The 24,516-nt window shown below is 37.6% G+C and overlaps 1 protein-coding gene across 2 annotated transcripts; it reads left to right on the top strand.

The window, feature by feature from the left end:
- Window positions 1–22,902, top strand: cavin1b (caveolae associated protein 1b). 2 transcript variants are annotated; one of them, XR_008806924.1, is made up of 3 exons: window positions 1–836; window positions 20,491–22,736; window positions 22,779–22,902. XR_008806924.1 is itself a non-coding variant. In XM_056249836.1 (2 exons), exons 1-2 carry the CDS (start codon window positions 327–329, stop codon window positions 21,346–21,348), a joined length of 1,368 nt encoding a protein of 455 aa, XP_056105811.1. In that variant the 5' UTR covers window positions 1–326; the 3' UTR covers window positions 21,349–22,896. The 2 variants fall into 2 exon arrangements, 1 of the variants encoding a protein (XP_056105811.1); XM_056249836.1 differs by having other exon boundaries at window positions 20,491–22,896.
- Window positions 22,903–24,516: the final 1,614 nt, after the last annotated feature.

Below are 24,516 nucleotides of genomic sequence, written 5' to 3'. Positions count from 1 at the left end.
GAGGGTTTCACAGCAAAGTGTGGCATTCATGACCCAGCGCTCATGCAGTACAGACCGTCCACAGCTTACTTGCCAGCCTCTGCTGCTCTGGCCAGATCCCAAACGCACAGAGAGAGAGAGAGAAAGTGAGTGAGTGAGAGAGAGAGAGAGAGAGAGAGAGAGAGAGGAGAGCAGATGTGGTTAGTGTGACAGAGGAGGGAACAGTTAGGTGAACTCTAGAGGGGAATCCTGAGAGCAGAAAGAAAGGCGAGTAAGGACACAGAACTTTCCACTGCTTTTATCCTTTCACATTCCATTGATTTTACTAGATACTTAAGCTTTTAAACATGGAAGTGATTCAAGACAGCCATCTGCACCTGGAGGTGCCTGAGCTGCACAAATCCCTTACTGAGATCTCAGAAGATGAAATGAACCTCCAAGCCTCTGATGAAGAAGATGAAGCCAACACTGAGAACAAAACAAAAGATGCCAGTGAGAAAGAAGAGGCAGCTGAGGAAGGGAAAGGTGAGATGAATGGAGTCATGGTCCTGGCGCTGCTGGACAAAATCATCGGAGCCGTGGACCAGATCCAGCAGACGCAGGCCGGGCTGGAAGCCCGTCAAAAGGAGATGGAGAGATCAGTGATGGGCATCCAGGGGGAACTCACCAAACTGTCCAAGAACCACACCACCACGGCAAACACGGTCAATAAGATGCTGGAGAAGGTGCGTAAGGTGAGCGTGAACGTGAAGTCGGTGCGGGGGAACATGGAGAAACAGGCCGGGCAGATCAAACGCCTGGAGAGCAACGAGAACGAACTTCTGAAGAGAAGAAACTTCAAAGTCATGATCTACCAGGTGAGGGGTGTGCACACAGACGACACTTAGGACAGTTACATTTCAATGACGCATCAACAGTGTCTTAAATGTTTCTCTTGACATTTTCTATGATAAATAAAAGTGGAGACAAATGACAATTGTTGACATGCAATAAGAGTATAGACCTAATGAGTGCACAAAAGATAGCTCATAGCTCAGATCTTGGAGGAAATTGATAAGAAACGTTATTGTTATCTCTTCATTGTTCATAAAAGTCTCCATTTGCTCTCTATTTAATGTTATTGGTGTCTGGGAGAAACGATTGGGATATTGACGAAATCTCGTTTGTGTTTTTTCTTTCCATAATTTCCAAAGATATTTTGTAGAAGACATCACAACTGTGTTTTGTAAATGTGATTTGCATTATAGATTTGTATAGGCCAGTGTAATGTAAAATGCAGGGTACATCACATGCCACAGTTAGTTGGTAGGGTGTGGCTTTGGGTGATGAGTATATCGGGAACACTTTAGTTTAGGGTCCAACTCTCACTATTTACTATAGTTGATTATAAGCATGCATATTACTAGGATATTGGCTGTTTATTTGTACTTTAAGCACGTATTAATGCCTTATTCTGCATGATCATATTCTACATCCCTTAATCTTACCCAATAGGCTACCTAAACTTAACAACTACCTTACTAATTATTAATAAGCAGCAATTAGGAGTTTATTGAGGAAAACGTCGTAGTTGTTAGTTAATAGTGAGAACTGGACCCTAAAGTGTAACCAGGATATCTTCTATTATTAAATAGAACCATTTTTATAGTGGCACTAAAAAGTGTTTGCATACTTAAAATGCATGAATGCCATTGCATTACAGCAAAATATCAAACCAAATGTCACTTGTTTTACAGAATAAAAGTATTAGCACACTTTTCGAGCACAACATATTAAGAAGTTTAAGTCACATATACGGTTACACTGTACAGGTGTACCCTTTTCATTAAGTTTACAGACATTTCATTCAAATCTAATGTGTGCTTCACAATACGAGTAAAACACTTGTGAATAATCTGTTTATTTGTTGAAAAATCTTCCTATTAGTGCAGTACACTCTTTTTACAGACTTTTCTTGTGTAAAATTAAGTGTAAAAATTGAGTGTAAATTTAAGATTACAAAGATATTTGGTCATGTTTATAGTGAAATGTTGGTAGTTAAGGACAACTGTTTGAACTGACCTCATACTAAAAATCACCACATGATTAAAAGCCATTGGGCAAAAAATAATGAAGAAAAGACTTCTGAGAAGAAGCAACATCTTTGACATTTTGTTATCTGATATTCAGACATTAAGGTGTGGCATAAAGGGATAGTTCACCCAAAAATGAAACTTTTTTCATCATTTACTCATCCCTCAAGTGTCCCAAATCTGTTTGAGTTTCTTTCTTCTGTTGAACACAAAAGAAGATATTTAGAAAAATGTTGTTTACTAGACAGTTGATAGTAGCCACTACCATAGTACATTTAAAAAAAAAAAATAATACTACGGATGTCAATGGCTATCAACTGTCTGGTTACCAACATTCTTCAGAATTTCTTTTTAGGTGTTCAACAGAAGAAATAAACTTATACAGGTTTGGAACAACATTAGGGTGAGTAAATGATGACAGAATTTCATTTTTGGGTGAACTATCCCTTTAAGTAAAAAAAAAAAAAAGGCATTTTAAATGTATTCTGATTTCTAAAGGAAAAAAACTGTTATTGTGAACTGACGGCCACACATTGTGTGTGTTAGGAGCTGGGCTACCTGCTGCCTTATAAAAGCAGGATTCTGTTTGATGGCCGCAGAATAAACGAACACTGACATGTTTTTACATGCATTCTCTTCCCAACACGGCAGTCATGCTGGATTAATGTAGAGAAGGTCTCTTTCTTTTTCTCAGAGATGGAAAATACCACAAGCAAAAGCAGAGACTATTTTAAAAGGGTGGGAGTGGTTTGTTAGGGAAAGAGGGAATGGAAGAACATGAACAGAGGGTAAGGACAGAGTAGATGGGAGTGGGAAAAGCTACAAAAAAATGGTAGCCTCATGCAAAAATAGTCAGAGAGATTTACTCAGACAGTCTGTCTGTAGTTAGAGGTTTTTTTCGGCTATATAATGCGATGTGTAATAGCTTGCAGCTTTGCACAGTGGCGCAAGAACATTCAAAGTTTCCACACAGTGAGTCAGAAGAGGCTGGAGCTGCCCGCCCCATGCACACACACACTTCACTAATTACTCTTCCCAATATCCTTCCTTCGCTCATCAGAGAGGGAGGGTGGGTCGCTCACAATTCCACCCTGTTATTTTGCAAGTTTAGGAAGATCAAATTCCACTCTTTTCATTAATTTGTTCCTTCATTTACTTACTCAATCCCTCTTCTTTTTCTTCTAAGTCAGATATGCAAATAGATGTGAATACTTTGTCGATCGAGACGCTTTGGCTTCACTTTTCAGGACTTGTGCGGCACGCTTGGGCTAGACAGTCCCATATATAACGACGCTCAGTTCAACGTTCTCGGCCTTCGAAAGCGTCACCTTTAAAGTCTGATTAATTTGAAGGATGTAACCTTTGAATTGGGACACGGCCATTGTATATCCGCAGTCCTTGCTCTGACAGTTTACCTGTTTGAAAGACAGATACAAACTACTGCCACCTGCTGGTATGGAGAGTTATTTCCTCTCACGCATGTGCGAATGTACATGCTAGTTGACCGTTTGCCGTTAGTCTTTGTGGTGCGTTCAAATGTAACATTTCAGCCCAGATGCAGATGACGAGAGGTGATGTTGACACTAGTTCTTTGATGTCGTTTTGAAAAACTGACAAGATATTTAAGCTAATGCCTGCTATAGCACCCTTTGTATAGCAATGCTTGGGATGCTTGTTGTGTTGTAAATTGCATTCTGGCGCATTTTAGAGTGCAACGTTGCTTGAAATTAAGCTTCAGTACTGTAGAAGCGTTTACATTCAAACACTTGCATATGTTTCAGGCCTAATGCACGTCATGTGGAGAGTGCTGAACTCATCAGAGTCAAGACGTTTCAGCAATGGCATGCAAATTTAACCATTAGATAATTACATACACATCTGATTTGCATGTTCCACGGGTGTGTTGAAATGGTTTAAAGGACAAAGAGCAATCTAATCGTTTGTCTCCTTTGGCACAGTAGGCCAACTTTCCATATTTCATAATTTGTGAAATGTGTGTCTGACAGACACTCCAGGGTCACGAGTTAGAATGTGTTTAGGGGAGTTTTTTGTGTCCCTGCCCAAAGGAGACGCCCCTCTCTTCACAACCTTTAGATCTTCTGTTCTGAGTGAAAGAATAATAGTTTACATTCAGCAGGGACTGTCATGTAGTGTTGTGGAAGCTAGTTGGCAAGCTACTGAAAGCTAGTCATGATGTAATGTAGTTAGACTACAGAGACAGTAGTAAGAGGAGACGGGACACTTGTAGAAAAGGCAAAAGGATCAATCAAAATGGTCAATATTGCAACTTTGCTCTTTTCTCTTTCAAACAGATAGAAACTGTAACCGTAGTCCTAGAAACTTGTTTAGTACTGCTGAGTCTTTGCCTTTCTGACCCCTCTATATCATCACAAGCATTCATCCTGTCATCTACTGACTGTCTCTCACCCAGCTACATCTTGTGCTAACATGCTTTTGACATAATTCATTCTCTCTTTTCATGTGTTTATTCAATTGAGTGGGACAAAAAAATTGTAATTATTTTTTTTTTTGATCAGTTGGCATCAGCTAAGCATCATAGTTGTGTGTGATGTGTTTCAGGTAATAGTAAAAGTACAAATGTCTTGCAGCACATTGTCATAAAGGTTTGGACTTTTGCAATTATTAAACTTTTACGTTCTTCTTTATTTAATGTCAGTAAGCAATGTGTGCAATCCATTTTACTTAATAAGACAGATTATGAGTGAAACTTGATATCTAGGTGGGACTTAAAAGTGACCTCTGTAATTTTGTTTGCACTGGCCGATATGGCAGTTGTCTTGGAAAATAAATGCTCGGATAAACTAACACAATTATTATTGTTTCATTAGCTCATGTAAAGAGTAAGATAATGTTTTTTATGCTTTTTTAACAACCTATTAACTGTAAATATATCTCACTTTAGATTAGGTTGCGGAAAATAGAAAAATGTCATTAAATAAGTGCACCACTTAATTGTGTTTAATGTATTTGTAAACATTTTAAGGAACACTGAATATGAATGCAATTAATGTCTAACAAAGATTGCTTTAATGCAATTAATTAATCAAATTTCCCATTTTCCGTGACCTAATCTAAAGTGAGAACTATTTACTTCTACCAATAAACAATTCCTTTACAATATGAGCTAATCAAACAATAATAATTGTTAGACAATGAATGAAGAACTCTTCACTATAGCCTATCGCCTATTAATATATTAACAATGTAGAAACTGCAATATATTAACTATGAATTAACTAAAAAAATAGTTTGTTAATGATTAGTAAGTTTACTTATTATAAAGTTTTACCAATGCTTGATTACAATATACTCCTAACACTTTAATAACATTCATTGTTGCTTCTTGGGCCCTCTGGGCATCGATTTAGAGGTGTATTACAGTTCTTATTCTTCTATTCAGTGAAAGCAGGAAAGGGAATAAGAGAGGAGGGTTTTGTGGTAGGGTGTGGTGTTTTAACAAAGTGGAGCTCATATTTACCGTGCTGATTCATTCTTCAGGCATCCTGACTCCTAAAACTCCCCTGTCTCCATCCAGCTCTCTTGCTTCTCATCCCATTTTGCAACCACTCTGTTCTACCCTTCCAGTATATCACACATTTACGAACCTGCCAGTACCTTTCACACCCTGATACTCCCTGCCTCCAAAATCCTGACAGCTCATTGGCCTGAACTTTCCCGTAAACTGTTGAACACATTTGCTATGACTGTTACTGCACTGTAAAAAGTAATACCTAGATCTAACTTATAAAAAGTGAGGCAAGTGGCTGCATTGGATGTTTTATGTTGATTCAACTTGCAGCCTTTTTTAAGTATATTGAACACTTTAACATTACTTTATACAAACGCAACAAAATCAAGTTGAGTTAACTAATAGTACTAGTATTACTCAGTTAGATAAACCTACTTTTCTTGGTACAGGTAACTTATTTATGGGTTGCTACAAGTAACCTGTACTCATTTTAATTAGGTTTTTTTCTTTTATTTTCTTCGTAAAATTAACTTGATCATATGTGAATAAACATTTAAAAAAAAAATTATTGTCAATAACAATTACAAATTCAATTGAAGAAGAAAAAGATGAGAAGATAGATTGAAAACAATATATAATTTATTCAATGTCAACCAGTGTCACTTTTAACAGTGACTACAAAACAGCAAATAAATGTGGCCGCACATGTACACTCTAATATAAAACAAACACTGTAGAAGTGTATTTTCAACCTGTTCTGAACAGTACAGTGAAATATCCAAACTGACCAATCTGAAATGTTTGGATCAAGGTAAATGTGAGCCATAACATCACATTGTATCACACTGGAACTGCAATGTCAAAAATGACATGATGATGGTTTAGGACGCACAGGGTCCAATCCTACAAAAAGCCTCTGATATATCTCAAGTATACAACAGTTTTGAGGGATACTTGAGGTCGAGAGCATAGGTAAGTTCAAACAGGAGGCAGCATGCTTTCGACAGGTTTGGCACACCTCTGACCACGGGCTGTCCTTATATGATAATCCCAATCGTGTCGGGGTGATGGCACATGTAAATTTTCAGTGGGCAACTGCCAAGCTCAGCGTTCACCTCTGTTTCAGCCCGACTCTATTGGTGGAGACAAAAAAGAAACAAGAGTTTGGTCAGACAAATAGGAAATGAGATGAATATAGCAGACAGGTAGAAGAGATAAGACACAAAGTCCAAATTGTACTTTTGTTGCTAAAGGTGGTGGATACAAGATGGATACTGTGACTAGAACATGTGACCAGAGTGAAGTCTACCATGACAATGCCATAGAGTGTGGGTACTAAAGTATCATGATCTACTCTAGCATGAGTGTTGTATTTTTCTGGTTCAAAGGATGCATTACAATAAAACAAATGCAATTGTCCTTGCCTGTACCTGATTGGTCATCACATTACTGTTAATTAAGCTACAGAGTTTAAATATCTTTCAAGAGCAAACATAATCACCCCATATCATCACAATATTAATGAACCCACTAAGCAAAATTATGTCCAAAAGACATCTTTTCAACGTCTTTGTCACAAAGACGTACATTGAAAAGACGTCCACTGAGGAGCCAGAATGAAAGTTTTTACGACTTTTTTTTAGGTGTTCTGTAATGAACGTTCACGGAAGCTCCATTCAAGGTTGAAAACTAGTTCAGATGTGGACAATGTGGACAATTTTCAACATCATTTAAGGTCTCATTTGGACAATTTATACTTATTCTAGACCAAATAAACACTCTCAGGATATATTAAATTAAAACTCACATTTATTTCAATGTAATTGCCATGTGTAATTGCAAAGCAATTCACAGACAGTGAAGTTTATTTGCATGATTTTTGGACAAACACGCACTGACACCTTTAGACAGTTTAGCATCTGTAATTTATACATATTTGGATCGTGAGAGAAATCAGATTCGAACCAGGGACCTTAAGCTGCTGCCCTAAGTAGACAGTAATGATTTCATGATTTTTGGACAAACACACACTGTCTGTGAGTTGCTTTGCAATTAGAAATTACGTTGAAATAAACATGAGTTTTAATTTAATGCATCCTGAAAGTGTTTATTTGGTCCAGAAACAGTTTAAATTGTCTAAATGAGACATTAAATTACATAAAATATGTCCACATCTGAACTAGTTTTTAACCTTGTATGGAGGTTCCCTGAACGTCTATTGGACTTACAGAACACGTATAATCTGATCAAATTGTAATTGAATCTATTCTGAAGTTTGTCTTACCTGGATGTGAAGCTCGAAGACCCCAGGTAACAAAAGTGCTTGGGTATCTAAAGACCGGGAAAATATTAGATGTTAGAAATAAGGTTAAAAAATCAGTTGTAAATGTAACTCCTTTAAGTAATAGGTTAGAAATAGTTAAAAAATCTAGACCAAAAATCTGTCATTAATTGACTATGCAGCATTAAAATAACGTGGATCAAATCTCTAAAATCAGACAGACTACTAAACATACATCTCTACAGTCTAATCTGTGCATCTGCTTTAGCAATGCAAAAGTATAATAACATAATCTCTGAGTCCTGTCAGACACACAACACACAAAACAAAGTGTTGTCCATAAAACATCACATCTTACTTTCCCTTATTTGCCCGCACAACTATTGCCTGAAGGCTCGAAATTGCGACAGTTCGCAATACGATCCCGAAATTTAATCTGTGGAATCTCAAACTATATAACTGAGGGCATTTGTGCAACTAATTATTACATACGTAACTTGTATGTGTACAACACTGCTTTAAACACTGCTGTTGTCTGCCGATCGACCACACTGTGCAGCCATCTTAGCTTACCATGTGTGCAGGATAGCTAGCTATACAATTTGCAAACCTAACCTCAGCTCCCTAGTGGAGTAAGCGATTTTGCGTGACTTTAGTTTACATCACCAGTCATTCGGCTAAATTTGCTCAACTTACCGTGTTAATCAGACCTTGAAATTCAGATCCGCTGCAGCGACCAAACAGTTGAAGTCCAGAGGAAGATATTGCATCTGCCTGGAGTCCCCGCCAGTGAAAAAGGGATAATGCCAACTTATAAAATTTAAAATATTTACGTTTGATGAACACACCTGTCACATCAACAGCTGCTCAAATAAATTGTGCATTGTCAACTCACTTTTATAACATTTATTGTACACAACAACCACATTCAAATAACTACCCAAATAAATTGCATGGGTTTTATTTAAAATATATTGTTATATAAAAACTGATATATTTTAAGTAAAGAGGAAGTATTTTGATACTTTTTTGTATAAAACCAATAAAATAAACTAGATTATAAATATTTAAAATATATAAAACCTACTTTGTGGGTGTAGCACTTTTTACAGTGTGATAGCTGTTATGTGAGCAGTTTAATAATATAATAATAATAAGGTATGCAAGCTAATTCATTTCACAATAAACGTAAAAAAAGAAACACACACACATACACACAATATTTGATAGAAAATATTAATATTGTGAAATATTGTTACAATTTTAAATAACTGTTTTCTATTTTAATATATTTTAAAATATAATTTATTCCTGTCGTCATCAGTCTTTAATGTCGCATCATCCCTCAGAAATCATTCTAATAGGTTGATTTGCTGCTCAGGAAGCATTTATTATTATTATCAATGTTGAAAACAGTTGTGCTGCTAAATATTTTTGTTGAAATCATGATAAATGTTTTTCTCCAGAATTCGTTGATTAATAAAACGTTCAAAGATCATCATTCGTTTCAAATAGAAATAATATAAATATAGAAAAAAGAATTGCATAATTAAAACATATTTAAGATTATTGTTATAGTGTATAAAATAGAGCCTTCAGCACACATTTGTTAGTTGTCAGCTAGTTTCAATCTCTTCCTGTCTAAGTAAGTGGATCTTGTTCAGAATTGGCTGCAATATGAAAATCAGTCCTCAAAAGTCCATGAGCTAAAGTCTAAAATATTTTGATTATGGTGAGAAATCTGCAGCAATGGATTGAGTTGATTTAATAAGTGAGAAATTAGAAGGAAAAACTTGGATCATGTTCAGACTGGAATGCTTAAGTGTATCATATAACTTACATAATGAAGACTGATCACATACTGGAGTAAGTTGATAACTAATGTATTTTATCTGCCAGTTACACTGGTAGACCATATATGGCAAAGTCACAGAAATACTCCCGTTGTCTGCGTCATGTAGAAAAGCCCATTTGCCTTGTGTCACTTTGGAAGCAATTTCAGCGAGGCAGGGGCTTTCTAGAGGAAAAGTTTGTGAAACGGACAGTAAGAAGCATGCAGGGTGAAGCTATGAGAACAGAACGACATCTGGGCTTCTAAAACACAGACATCTGTGAGAAGGGAAGGAAAGGCACTAGTGGTTGCTATAAATAGGATCCACTGCATAGTTGTTTGATTATGAGAGGGGGGAGAAGGCTCGTGGATGAGGTTGGGTTATTCTCTGTAATTGATCAGAAAGCATCATGTCCAGCTAAAGGGAATAGCAGAATGGATGGCTATATCCACCGCTGGCACGGCCCAGTGGTCTGTGTCTTTTTTTGATTTCTTTCTGTGCAGTTAATCTTCAGATGGGCATGAGGCATAGCAGCATGACTCTGGCTTTTGGCCCATGTTTCTCAGTTTGGCATATAGGCTTATCTTGTTTGGTCTCTATCTCCTACCCTCCAACTTTCATTTTCTCCTTCTTTACAGGATTCTTTGAAACTGCGTATGAGCTACAAGCTACTTGTAATTTAAAGAACTACAGTTTAGATACCCTTTGTTAACTTAATTACAAAAACAAAACAAAAATAAAAACAACTTAAAACTTAAACCGTAAAACCACACTTCAGCAAACTTTAACTTATTAAATGTACTTGGTGCAGAAATAATGTACTTTAAAATAATATACTTTCAGGCTCTTAATTGCATGTTAATTCAGAGTAATTAATTAAGTGTGTTAAAGGGGTCATGACATGGATTTTTTTATTATTTCATTATGTTCATTGAGGTTCACTTATAATGTTCACTTTTTGCACACAAAAAAAAAAAGATTATTTTCAACTCTCATTCTGAACCTATGTCTGAAATGATCAGTTTTTAAGGGGCGACTCATTTAAGTCTTGCCAGTAAACGGCCACTGTTATGATAGGCTAACATCACAAACATAATCAACGCCCACTTACGTTATCCATATAAATCCGTAATTTCCAGACAAAGCTTTATGAAATCGTTTGCTTACGGTTTGCGATGTAGCTGCTGTCAGATCCAATACGATGACTGCTTCATCTGTCAAAAAAGGCATCTTTGCAAACTCTCCATTACACTGTTCCTTGTTTAGTGGCGTAAATAGTGGATGGGCATTCAGGGAACACACTGCAGGCACGATAGCCATAACCCCATCCCACTCCACCCAATCCACCCCTGGGAACACGATTGTCCTCTTGACAGCAGATGTAAGTGCGTGGTGTACGTCAGAAAGTGAATGCGCATCTGTATACAGTATCCAGTGTAGACAGCATCAAGATTATAATGAGTTCTATTTGCTTTTGATGTAATTCAACACTCACATCAGGTGTAGGGAAGTGTCAACCGTTAAGCGATGATGTAAAACTTTGTCTATGTCTTGCTCTTGAGGCAGTCATATGTAAATGTATTTGCCCATGTGAAGACACAAATCGCACGATATCAAAACGAGCCATTTATGGAGCTTGATTAAATAAATGCTTGGTTTATAATCAGGAGAACGTTTTAAGCTATGAAATTCAGGATGTTTCAATGGTACAAAATCCTCTTATATGTCAAAAGATCAAGGGAAATTAAATTAGTCATCATGACCCCTTTAAGAAATATAGTCAATGAAAGTGTTCTCTCTTTGCGTGGCCTTTTATTTTATTAAAGTATTTAATCGTGGTTACAGTATAAAAACGAGTATAGCTAAAAGTATAAACCACTCCATACAAAGTACATGTAAAATGTCGCACATACTTAATCTGAATGAACTGAATCACTAAAATGAAAAACATACAAACAAAAAAGATTCAGACTTCCCACTACTACTTGTGGATATTCTAGGAAGACAGACTGTACAGCTACTCCTTGGAGGGAAAAAAAAACCCATCTCCTGACACTGTACTGGAAAAAAAGTAATTCAGTAGTTGCCCATTGCTACTTTTAGGTAGCTACTCCCCAGCAGTGGTTCTTGTCTGAGACGAATGATGGTCACAGTGGGCCTACACAGAGGTAGCATTCTTCTTTATTTTACAAGAAACTACCCCCTTTGTATAAACAGCAACAAAAATAATAAAGGAGAAAGAGATTGATCCTTGGCCATTTGTGGATTGGAGTATAATATACACACTGTTAAAGTGTTAGTTCACCCAAAAAAAATAATTCTGTCATCATTTACTCATTCGTTCTGCTTCGAAACACAAATGAAGATCTTTTTGATTAAATCTGAGTGCTTTCTGTCCTCTTCATTGACAGTCCACGCAACTACCACTTTGAAGCTTCAAAAAGTTCAAAAAGAGATCGTAAAACGAATCCATATGAATTGAGTGGTTTAGTCCAAATTTTCTGAAGAGACTCGTCGCTTTATATGATGAACAGATTTAATTTAGGCTTTTATTCACATTTAAACATTGATCAGCGAACATAAACAGAATCTCAACCGAACCTGCTTGACAAACCTCATTGGTTCTTGCTGAAGCTCAAATGTGCTGCGTAACACAAGAATGAACCTCATTGGTTTTCGCACGTTAAGCAAGCATTCTTGAGCGTCCGTTTACCAGCTGTCTATAGGGACAGAAATCTCTGAGATTTCATCAAAAAGATCTTAATTTGTGTTCCGAAGATGAACGAAAGTCTTATGGGTTTGGAACGACATTATGGTGAGTAATTAATGACAAAGTTTTCATTTTTGGGTGAACTAAACCTTTAAGTTCTGGGAGTCAAGTATTTAAATCCCGAACATGGCAAGTTTTCACAATGGTTGCTTGTTATATCTTTCTTTGTCTCTCAAAGCTGTTAACCATTTGGTTCCTTCTTTTTTTTAACCAAAGAAATATTAACGATTGGATATGTATTATTATTTGCTAATGATATTTTTACAAAAGCAATCAGAAATTTGAAAGCCTCCGTATTCCTTTTCAGAGCTGTTTAGCGTTTGGTGCAGGGCAAAAAAAAAGATGTGTAAAAATAAGAAACAGAAGCCTGAATCAGTATTTTGCTGTGGGGAGCATTTGGTACATTACTACGGCTGTACAGAGAGGATGTGCTGATGTTCCACACAGTCATAAATCTCTGTGTAAACACTAACCTCTCTCCTCCATTGTTATTGGAAAGAGTAACTCAGCAGCACCATGGCAACCGTGATCATGGTGCCAGACAGCACTCTAAATCAGCGGGCAGAACCAACCAACGGCGATGGCATGTTCTGAATAACAAGCTAAATATTTTTTTCACTGTACTGCATATAGGAAAACGTCAGTTTAAGAAATGGGTTGCAGCTTACCACACACTGGAAACTGCCTGCTTTGCTTATAAAACTCAACATGGCAACAAACGCATGAGTTGCTCCATGCGCCATGCCTTAAACCTTTAGGAAACATTTTGAACAGTCTGTTGTTGATGAATACGAAAATAAAGAATTGCTTTGTGAGTTCCAGATGCTGTATGCCAATGTTCACTTTCTCGAAGCAGCCTGTTCCAATGGACTCTGCCATTTTATAGCATATAGCATATTGATTTCCTAAAGTTTACACAGAACTCCACATGGATGTGAATTATCGAGGACAGATGCAATTGCTAAGCACACAGTTGCCACAGTTGTCTTGGTGGTCACCATATTGATATTGTTGTGCGGTTGCCATGGAAACTACCAGTGTTTATGACATCAAAGAGTTTCATTTGGTGTTGTAACAGTTGAACAGCCTTGCTCTCTCTATCTCAACAACAGCCTCTGATTCATCAAATATTCCCTGCAGGGAAAGCCAGCATACCATCACTTTATATAGTCAAATCTCTCTCTCTCTCTCTCTCTCTCTCTCTCTCTCTCTCTCTCTCTCTCTCTCTCTCTCTCTCTCTCTCTCTCTCTCTCTCTCTCTCTCTCTCTCTCTCTCTCTCTCTCTCTCTCTCTCTCTCTCTCTCTCTCTCTCTCTCTCTTTCTCTTTTTTGCAGAGAAAATAACTCAGCTAAAGAACAGCTGAAAAGAATAGACTCTTCTCTAGAGTATGTCCACACAAATGTTTCCCATTTTCTCTCTCCTTCTGTTCGTCCATTAACATGATGAGGATTAACATGATAAAAGAACAGTTAGTTCAGACTTTGAATTCAAACAACACCTATGCTATGTTCTGTCTTTCGAGAAGCATGAAACCTCAGCGGAGGTTACAGTTTCAGAGCCGCAGTCCAAGGACTGACCCTAAGTTTGTGTAAGTGTTGAATGTGACTCTAACCCTAACCTCTTAGCATCCAAGGTGAACTCATCAATGAAGTAGTGAAATAGTGAAGTCAATATTTGGTGGAAATACTGCCTTAGTTCCACTTTTTAAGACATCTAATTTGGTAGGTGGCACCATAGTACTAAATACATAGATGCCTCATTAGCGGCTGTTTCTATGGGCCGCTATAGTAAGCCGTCTGCCATATTGGAAAGGTCAAAGCTGGTCCTTGAACACTTAAGAGCACGTTAACAGTGGAGATGGGAATGTGGCATATGTGTATTATTGTCACAGAAAAGAATCATACTACTGTATTGGCACTTTCAAGTCGGGTGGATTCTTCTCTCAGTGTGATGTAGACTTCCCCATTTTTTAAATCTATCTTATCTATTTTAAACCTTCCTTTTCTAGTTTTAATTATTATTTATTATGGTTAGTTAGTAACGTGTTCAATTTGTGATAAATGTTTTTCAGTATAACGCTATAAAAATATTTAACTAAGTATAAAAATATTTAACAGTTAACGCAGCATCTATTTTCTGTCATCCTTTGGCTGCGCTACAGTATATGACCACACTTTCATTCTTTCTAATGCTATTAAACCATTCAAGAGAGCAATAAGGACACAAAAAAAACTAAAATATGTACTGGCACGCTGTAGACAGCGCACCAGCGTCGCATTGGGCTCTTTTTCGTGGACAATGAACAAAAACAAGCAAATTATGTCAAAATTCCAATTTTTTCGAGTATCATCGGAAGCACAGTCTTACATTTAAAAAGTGTTAAATAAACGTAAAAAGTTGTAAGAAAATAGGACGTGTGTCTGATCCATGTCATGTGCGTCAGCTCTTGAAGTTACAGCGGCCTAATTAACCTGCTGTCTATCATTATTGTTTATCAAAGAACAAAAGACATAGTACTGACATCAGTGATTCATAGTGCTTGGTAAAAATATGACATTAAACAAATATTTAAAATATACCATTTTAAGTTGTTTCTACATTATTTTGTAGATTCAATGTGAAAGTATTATAACATAAAAATATATTAAAAACTTTAATCGATTGTCAGCACTGTTATTAGTACATTTAAAGAATAGCATAATAATACTCTTTCCCAACTTTCTTGTTAATGCATCCAGGATACTTTTGTATTGGAAGGGTGATTAAAAATCCTGATCCTGAGTTTAGCTCCAACCCTTATTAAACCCCTGAACCAGCTAATCAGGTCTTTAGGATTACAAGAAACTTCCAGGCTCATGATTCGAAGCAGGATGGAGATACAATCTGCAGGAAGATGGACCTCCAGAAGCAGGATTTGGAAGCCTGAATGATATTTGTGAGCTCTGATGGAGGGGAATTTTTATTTTTTAAATAACTTTTGTACCACTTTTGTGTGTTTTTATGTTTTTTTTTTTTTGTGTGTGTGTGAAACTAAATCTTACCAAAGCCATCTGTGCTCCACAAACACATTCACATTCCACACGTACTCCCTTATCCTGGTGTTCCACGTTTTCATTTCCTGCCACGATGAAGTTATGCAACATGTCCGGAGGATTCCCTTCCACACATCCAGTGCTATATTCTTGGGAAAACCCCACACCCACTCATTTTCCCTCTGCTCTGACCCTGTGCTGTAGTTTGCGGCTTTGAATGGAAAGGTGGGGCGGATAATGTTTTGGTAGGGAATCCCTCGTCGCCATAGAGACACGTCAGGCTGGAGGCAGGCAGATGTGAAAGAGCTCTTCACATGTGACTGAAAAGAGACGCTTCTGTGAGGCAGTGGAAATATTCCACCATGCACACACAGTGTTTTCATTTATCAGTCTGCTGACATGAGCAAACATTTTCAGCTCGGTTTCTTGTTCTAATGAGGATTAGTTCAACCAAAAATGAGAATTCTGTCATTAAACTCAACCATTATGTTCTTTCAACCCCGTATGGCATTCTTTCTTCTGTGGAACAAAACCTTTTTTTTTTGAAGAAATCTTTGTGCAGGTTTTTAACATTCAATGGCTGTTCTTCATCAATCTCCAAAAGAATACAAGCACAAATCTTCTGAATCCATGTGATGGCAACTGTGAGAAATAGATTGAAATGTATACAGTATAATCAGAGTCAGTGAGGTGGACTCAAGAATCAATCTTGATTTTTGAATAAATTGTTCGGTTCACTAATCTGGACCTAAAGTTAAACGTTTAGAATTAGGGTCTTAAAAATTCCAGCATATGGGTTTGGAAAGAAGAAAAATAAATAATGGCAAAATTTCCGTTTTTGGTAAATTACTCTGTGGTGAACCATAATGAAACCCTTTATGACATTTTCACTTTTTCATCTCATTTGTGGAGATATAAAGTTGTGGTATGTGAGGAAAAAAACTGTTTTCAAATGAAAAGCAAGACAGATAGAGTCTGAAAAATGGACGGATAAATGAAAGTATAAAAGAAAGGACATTTCTGCTGACCACCTGGGATTGAAGCCAGCTGATATCAGCATGACAAACCTACCTGCAAACACATGAGAGAGACAGACAGACAGACAGACAGACAGACAGACAGACAGACAGACAGACAGACAGACAGTTAACCAAACAGCACACCATGTGACGCACACACAGTCAAAAGATCTCTTGTTGTTTCATTTTGTGTTTGTTCACACTGTGACAAACACACACGCAGATAAACTGTCTCAGAGACACACAAACAACTCTTCTGTTCCTGTGCTCATATATTATGTCAATCTCTGTAGCCCACGGCCCTCCATGCTTCTGTGGTTGGCTCATGGAAAAGTCCAAGCAGTCTCTGAAAGTAATTCATATGTGTGTGTGTGTGTGTGTGTGTGTGTGTGTGTGTGTGTGTGTGTGTGTGTGTGTGTGTGTGTGTGAGTACGTGTAGACCACCTTGTGTTTAAGAGGAAAAAAAAGAAGAAAGCCGTTGCATGACACCATCTTTCTTCCCTGACCACGATCAGAGACAGAATGAGAAAGAAAGTGGAGGAATTCATTTCCCATTCCTTAAAACGTGTTGCTGCACTGACTCAGATACTGTGTTACTTGTTTCTAAGGCAACTGTGTTGTGCGTGTGAAGGGTGAGATGGTGGGATTACACTTTAACCATATTTAAAGACAATTGAATTATGAAATTACATTTAAAGGTGTACTTAAGTCCTACTTAAATTGGTCAAAAAAGCACTCTAAAGTAAATATTACCGCATTTAATACAATTTAAAACTATAATACCTTTTCATTTAATTGCAATTAATATGCAGTTACGTGTCCAAAAACATTACCGGTACATTCAGTTCACACTTAAGTATATTCTTTAAAATTGTATTATTACCATAAGTACTCTTATTTTTTTTAAAGTATGCTTAAGTGTACCATCACAAATGAATGTCAAATTTTGTGGTTAGATTTATAGATCTCTGTAAACCAACCATGTCATGCACACATGAAGTCAAAATGAGTATATTGTTATTTCTCTTCTATAGAGGAATAAACTATGCACAAATCCACAGTGCAAACAGTAACTAGCCATGCATTTTACACAGATTACACTAAATATGAACCATACTGTGGATAATAATAACGTAAAGTGAGTTCTGTCTCATGCTTTGAAAGGATCTAGCCTTTCAAAAGGGAACAAGTTCAAAGGGAATTTTTCTTGGGAATGTGAAATATAACTCCCCAGCTCTTATCGTTCCCCTCATACTCACATTTACTCACATTTTCCAATGGTTTCTAGTGGTGGAGTGCGTGTTTCCCTTCCTCTCTGCTCGCAGAACAATGCAACATTAACTTGAGAGAGGCACTTTGGGATGTGGGCTCACCAAGGTGACTGCCTGACTTCCTCTAACATGTTTCCATCTTACTGTTTCTTCCATTACAGCTGCTTTTACAGAATGTTGTTTTCACAAGATCAGCGACCTTCTGACCTTTGTGTCTTTAGTACTTAGATTAGATGCCCTTCTTTTCTAGTCCATACTTTTGATTGTGTAATAAAAATGTCTTGAGACTTTTCAGTACTGTTTGTGTTAGCCTGCTAGCATTAGCATCTAGCAAAGTTCATTACCTTCAAATTCTTTAGGGTAGTGTGTTGTTCGTCATACACCATAAGAAGGTATTTTGCTTGAGGGGACCTGGATTTAAATCTGGCCTGTGACATGACCTCTTCTCCCTTCATTTTCCTGTCAGATCTCCACTGTTTTATCTGATACATGCTAAAAGACCATAAATAAACCGACAGGCTTTACTTGGACCCCAAGAAATAGTTTGACAAGCACAGTTTTCTAAACATTGCTGATGTACTTACTATTGAACAGAAAGTTTGCCAATCTTGATATCGCTACACTAAAGAAAAAAAAAGAAAAAAATGTTGGGTTGCTTCAACCCATGTTTGGGTCAAATATATGGAAAACCCCAACTGGTTTAAATTAACCTTGGTTTAAGTTGTTCAATTAAACCAACGGTTGGGTTTGTCCATTTTTGTCCACACAATCCCGAATGTTTTAGCGTGTAGTCAGGTGCGGTTTTCGAAATAGCGTTAGATTCGGTTAGCGTTAGATTTTTCTCATGTTCAAGTTATACAGATTCAGAGCTATCCAGATAGTCATACAGATTCGTGTAAGCTGCTTGGTTTAAAAGTGACTTCTGTGTTAGTTGTGTCTCATACTGTACATTGCTACACTATTGACAATGGACAGTAGACCTTTTTTTGCCTGTGAAATTTCACTGAAATTTCGCTAATGTGACCACACCTTTAGGGGGAGGAGCCAGACAAGGCCATTAGAATGAAAATTTTCCAGAACTTTGACAGAGCTCTTATTGGTCTTAATAATTGGTTTACTCTAATATTTCTCTCTCTATTTGACACAAAATAAACTCTTGAATTTAAATTAATCAGGCATACTGTACATCATCCTCATGGTACAACCCAAATATTACAACCCAAACATGGTACAACCCAAACATTAATACATTAATTTGAAATCCGTCCATCCCCCTGTTGTCCCAGTATGACACATCTGTTTTGATATGTGGTTGGGGGAATTACAGTAGATTAATCCAAATCAGCAGCAGCAAACACCTTTACACTACGATAAGCTAACCAACACTTTGTTTGCTTGTTTGTTGATTCCATGTTTGTTGTTTTCTGTGTAGATCAGTTGTGCTTGCTTGATGCAGAGGAAAGAATAAATCAAACAATAAGAAAAGACAACCTTGTATTTGTTAGTTTGGCCTGGGAATGTTGGCAAAGACATTACCGGAGCAAAACGGGATGACTCAATGTATCACACTGATGGAAAATATGTCTCCTTTACAAACAAGTCAGAGCATTGTGCTGTAGAAAAAGAGTGCGCTTGGGAACAAGGGGCTTCGCGGGATGGAATGCAGGGAATTAGGGTCGGGCAGGAGGGTGGGAGACAGGTCGGAAGGGAAGGGCGATGAAAGAATGGAAGAACAATAAAAGAAAGAAAACAAAAACACTGTTGAGGAACATAAGAGGAACAGCAGTGCATTCTGCATATTCTCCCTGTGTCGACCTCTGTAGGAATTAATTTGTCATTTTTTAAATATAGCTCTTTCATATCCATTTTCTGCACATGCTTGTTTGACATTTGACACAATTTAAAAGGGCTATCTGTGAAATGGGGACCTGTTCGATTTTGAAAGTAATTTTTAAATTGAAGTTCTGTGACATGTTATACAGTTTATTACATAAAGAAGGCATATAAATTACATTGTGCCAGATCATCTCAAATAAAATGTTTAAATATATATTGAAAAGACACAAGACTATCTTTTATTTAACCATTTTATGAACATATTTACTAATACAGAGAGAAGTAAGGAAGGAATAAAAAAATGCTAATGCCAAAATAGAAGGTGTCTCTTGAAATGACCTTTTAAATGATACCTATCATAGAAGTGCATGATAAAGTGTTTGTAGTGACCCTATACACACATAAAATAATAACGGGGACCTCAGGGAAATCAAATGCTCTCCCTAAAATCAAATGCTCTCCCTAATAATGGTCTTGTTGTGAATTCAGCATATGGGTGGGTGTGTTTTTGTGAGTAAGGTCACCATCAATGCTAGTACGGATGCTGAACAATAGGGCCATTAAATGGGTTAAATAAAGACAGGACATTGATTGTTTTTGGCGGTGCTTAGTTTGGGGATCTATTACACGCTTTTGGCAAAGGATGCTTATTATTTTCTCATTTCCTTAAGGAGAGAGATACAACTCTGGGGAAAATAGATAGTGGTGCCTGAATAATGGTAGCATGTTGGTAGCTGGTAGTTAGGTTCTTTATTAGGTTATGGGCCTATGGCTCAAGTAAAAGGAGCCCGCCACAGATTCTCTCTGCTTGTATACCTTAATAAAGAAAGACAATTGTTTTGAGAATTATGTATGTGTGCTTGCCCTCATGGCAGTAAATTACATGACTATTTTGCTGTCTCTCTGCAGGACGAGGTGAAAATACCTTCAAAAGTCAATGTGGCCAAGTCTATGAGGTTTCCAGAGCCTGTGGAAGGAGAAGCTGAAGGTGAACTCAAAGCAGCCGCAGAGGAAGGAGGTGAGGACAGAGAGAAAGTCCATCTGGACCTGTCCTCTGATGAAGAGGAGGTGGAGATCGAGGAGACCATTGAGGAGTCTCGAGCAGAGCGCATCAAACGGAGCAGCCTGCAACGTGTCCAGACCATCAAAACCGCTTTCTCGAAGGGAAGTATGGAAAAAACCAAGCAAAAGACCAAGGATAACTTGGAGAAGACCAAACAGAAGACCAAAGCAAACCTGGAGAAAACTCGCATTAAGACCAAAGAGAACTTTGAAAAATCCAGGCAGAAGACCAAGGAGAACCTGGAGAAGACCAAACAGAAGACCAGAGAGAACCTGGAGAAAACACGTCACAACATAGAGAAAAAGATGGGCAAACTCACCAATCGCATGTCTGTGAACCCCGAACGCAAGGAGAAGATGATGACCTCGCAGAAGAAGGTGATGAAGTCTTTCACTCCGGACCACATCATCTATGCCCGCTCCAAAACGGCCGTCTACAAGGTTCCACCGTTCACCTTCCACGTGAAGAAGATCCGTGAGGGAGAATTGGAGATCCAGGGAACCGAGATGGTGGAAGTCGGCGGGGACATAGAGGAGGTGGAGAATGCAGTGATGGAGGGAGGAGAAGATGAGGAGATGGAGATGGATGATGGAGACATGGTTGAGGAAGACGACGAGACAGAAGACAGCCCTGAGATAAGGGCACTACTGGAGAGGGAAAACGAGCTGGTGTTGGTGGAAGACCATGACAGAGACAGCGATTAGTGTGTGTGTGTGTGTGTGTGTATGTGTGTGTATGTGTGTGTTCGGCGCTTACACATTAGAACATTTGATGGGTGGGAATGCATCAAATACGTTTTTAACCATGTTAATGAGCCGGCTCAGTTTGATATCAAGTGTCAATGCAGCAAGTATTTCATTTCTGAAAGCACAACTCCCCTAGATTGTAATTGATAATAAAAAAAGAAAAGCTTTTGGTTGCTAGAGCATCGGGCCATTTCGCCAAACCTAGATTTTTGTCCTCCCAGCCTTTGCGCCCATTGAAGTGTTGCAGCGTTCTTTGACATAGCGTAACCTCTATTGTGTAGGCGCCCTGTGCATGTGTGCTGTACTGCTGATCCAGATGTTGGATGTTGCAGGAGAATGTGAAAGTATCCGTTTGCATGTGTGTATTTACGTCTTTTCTAGCAGCAAAATGTTTCAAATATAAGGTGACTTCATTCACCTGATGTATGTGCGACTGAAAGATTTACTGTACTAGTCCAAGTAACTTAGTTCCTGGAGTTCACCTTGTTTGATAAGGGTATATGGGCAGGGACTAGGCGTGCTGACCAATAAGATGAAATACGGTTTCTGGAAACATTTTTATGCTAGTTGGAAAGAATGAACTGACATTTTTGACTATATGAAATAGATAGACTTGATCAAATGAACAACAGACTTCTCGGGCAGGTAGTTCTGTTGTAGTAGAAGATTATTTGGTCACACTTTATATTAGGTGGCCTTAACTACTATGCACTAACATTAAATACCCACATGACTATAGATTTACTGTATAGCCAAATGTTGTTTTGGAAAATTCCCACATTTCCTGCTAATGACTTTGAGGTATGGTTAGGTTTAGGAGTTAAGGCCACCTGATATAAAGTGTGACTGATTATTTTTCTTCTTGTTCTAGTCTCAGAGCTACAGACTGTTCTATGCTTTTCATAGAAGAAAATTGGAAGAACAAACCAAGATAAGAAAACCTGAAGTATTGCTTCTAAGTGCTCATTTTTACATATCTTTTTATATAGCTTAGAGTTTAATGAATAATTTTACATTTCCTTAAAACAGTCTGTCATAGTCAAACTGTTACACTGTTTTTTTCTGTCCCAATGTGACAAATCACACAAATGATAAATAGTTAAAAAAGAAGATGAAACCATTGAAACACCAAAAAAAAAAAGAAAAAGAAAAAAAAGAAAAAAAAAGACATGAATACACTTTTTATCCTCATAATATTTTGCATTGGTTTGCTGTCAAAATATATTGACTAAGAAGTATAATGATCTATAAAATGATCTTGGTTTCAGAATGGGATGTAAACTGCAATACTGTTTGTGTAACATTTGCATGTCCCCTGGTAGACATGTGTGGTATTGTTATAATAGGTCAACGAGCGATGAACCCTTCCTCATTTGTAGACCTAAGAGCACAAACATTTAATCATACCTATATGCAAAAATAGGTATGAACTGCAAAAAGCTATAGCTAATGTCATCAGCACCTCCTGATCTTGAATTGAATGCATATAATTATGAATCACTGCTATTACTTCATGTGTTACCTTCCTTCTCTTAATTGCTCAGATTGTATCATTTCAGTAATTGCGCTCTGCAAAACTTCTACTATAAGGAGCTTTTTTATTTAATTTTTGCTTGTGTAGCTGATGAAGCATATGAATACTCTCTTGTAATGTCACACGTCTTAACCACTAATGTGTTAATAAAAGCAACCATGCTTCACATTTCATGAGTTCTGCCTGACTGATCAAAATGAATGCATTAGTTTTGCACTTTATTGTTGCATTGTACTGTATAATTACAAGTACAGCAAGTATTTCTTCTTACTTCTTCTTACTTATACAGTTGTGGTCAGAATGAATGGCACCCCTGGTAAATATGACCAAAAACGGCTGTAAAACAATAAATCTGCATTGTTTATCCTTTTGATCCTTTGGGGGGGGGGGGGGGGCACCCATTTATTAAATACTTTTTGCAATCTCCTTTTGCCAAAATAACAGCTTTGAGTTTTCTCCTATAATGCCTGATGAGTTTGGAGAACACCTGACAAGATATAAGAGAACTTCAGATTCCCAGATCCATGTTGGTGCTTCTTCACTTCAGGTCACTAAACTCATCAGGTCAGGGAACTGGGATGGTCATGGCAGAAGCTTCATTTTGTGCCCCGTAGCACATTTATGTGTTGATTTTGATGTTTGTTTTGGACCGTTGTCCTGATGGAAGATCCAACCACGGCCCATTATAAGATTTCTAAGAGGCTGTCAGGTCTTAATTTTTTATCTGTTGATATTTGATAGAATCCACAATGCCATGTATCTGAACAAGAAAAATATGCCCACAACATTAAAGATCCAACGGTATATTAAATTGTACACATGGGGTACTTTTTATCCTTGTGTGTTCCAAACCCATCTAGCGTTTGCTGCCAAAAAGCTCTTTTTTTTTCTGTGCAGTTTGAAGTTCCAGTCGTGTCTGACAATTGTATTTTCTGGAGTTTGTTTTTGGATGAGCGAGGAGGATTTTTCTTGAAACCCTCCCAAACAACACGTGGTGATGTAGGTTTTTTTTTTTTTTTTTTTTTTTTTGTAGGCTTCTGACCCCAATAATCAACTAATCTCTGCAATTCTCCATCTGTGATCCTTGAAGAGTCTTTGGCCACTCAAACTCTCCTCCTCACCATGCATTAAGACAATATAGACACACGTCCTCTTCCTGGCAGATTCGTAACATCTTTAGTTGATTCAAACTTCTTAATTATTGCACTGATGGGCAAAATGGGGATTTTCAATTCTTTGGCTATTTTCATACAGCCACTCTATTTTGTGATGCTCAACAATCTTTTGATGCACATCAGAACTACACTGAACAAAATAATAAACGCAACACTTTTGTTTTTGCCCCCATTTTTCATGAGCTGAACTCAAAGATCTAAGACTTTTTCTATGTACACAAAAGACCTATTTTTCCTCAAATATTGTCTACAAATCTGTCTAAATCTGTTAGTGAGCACTTCTCCTTTGCCGAGATAATCCATCCACCTCACAGGTGTGGCATATCAAGATGCTGATTAGACAGCATGATTATTGCACAGGTGTGCCTTAGGCTGGCCACAATAAAAGGCCACTCTAAAATGTACAGTTTTACTGTA

This window comes from Rhinichthys klamathensis, unplaced genomic scaffold, assembly GCF_029890125.1.
Source record: "Rhinichthys klamathensis goyatoka isolate OS25496 unplaced genomic scaffold, OSU_Roscu_1.1 h1tg000064l_1, whole genome shotgun sequence".
Taxonomy (NCBI): Eukaryota; Metazoa; Chordata; class Actinopteri; order Cypriniformes; family Leuciscidae; genus Rhinichthys; species Rhinichthys klamathensis.
The sequence above is the reverse complement of the archived record's forward strand: the minus strand, read 5'-3'. Positions and strand labels throughout refer to the sequence as shown.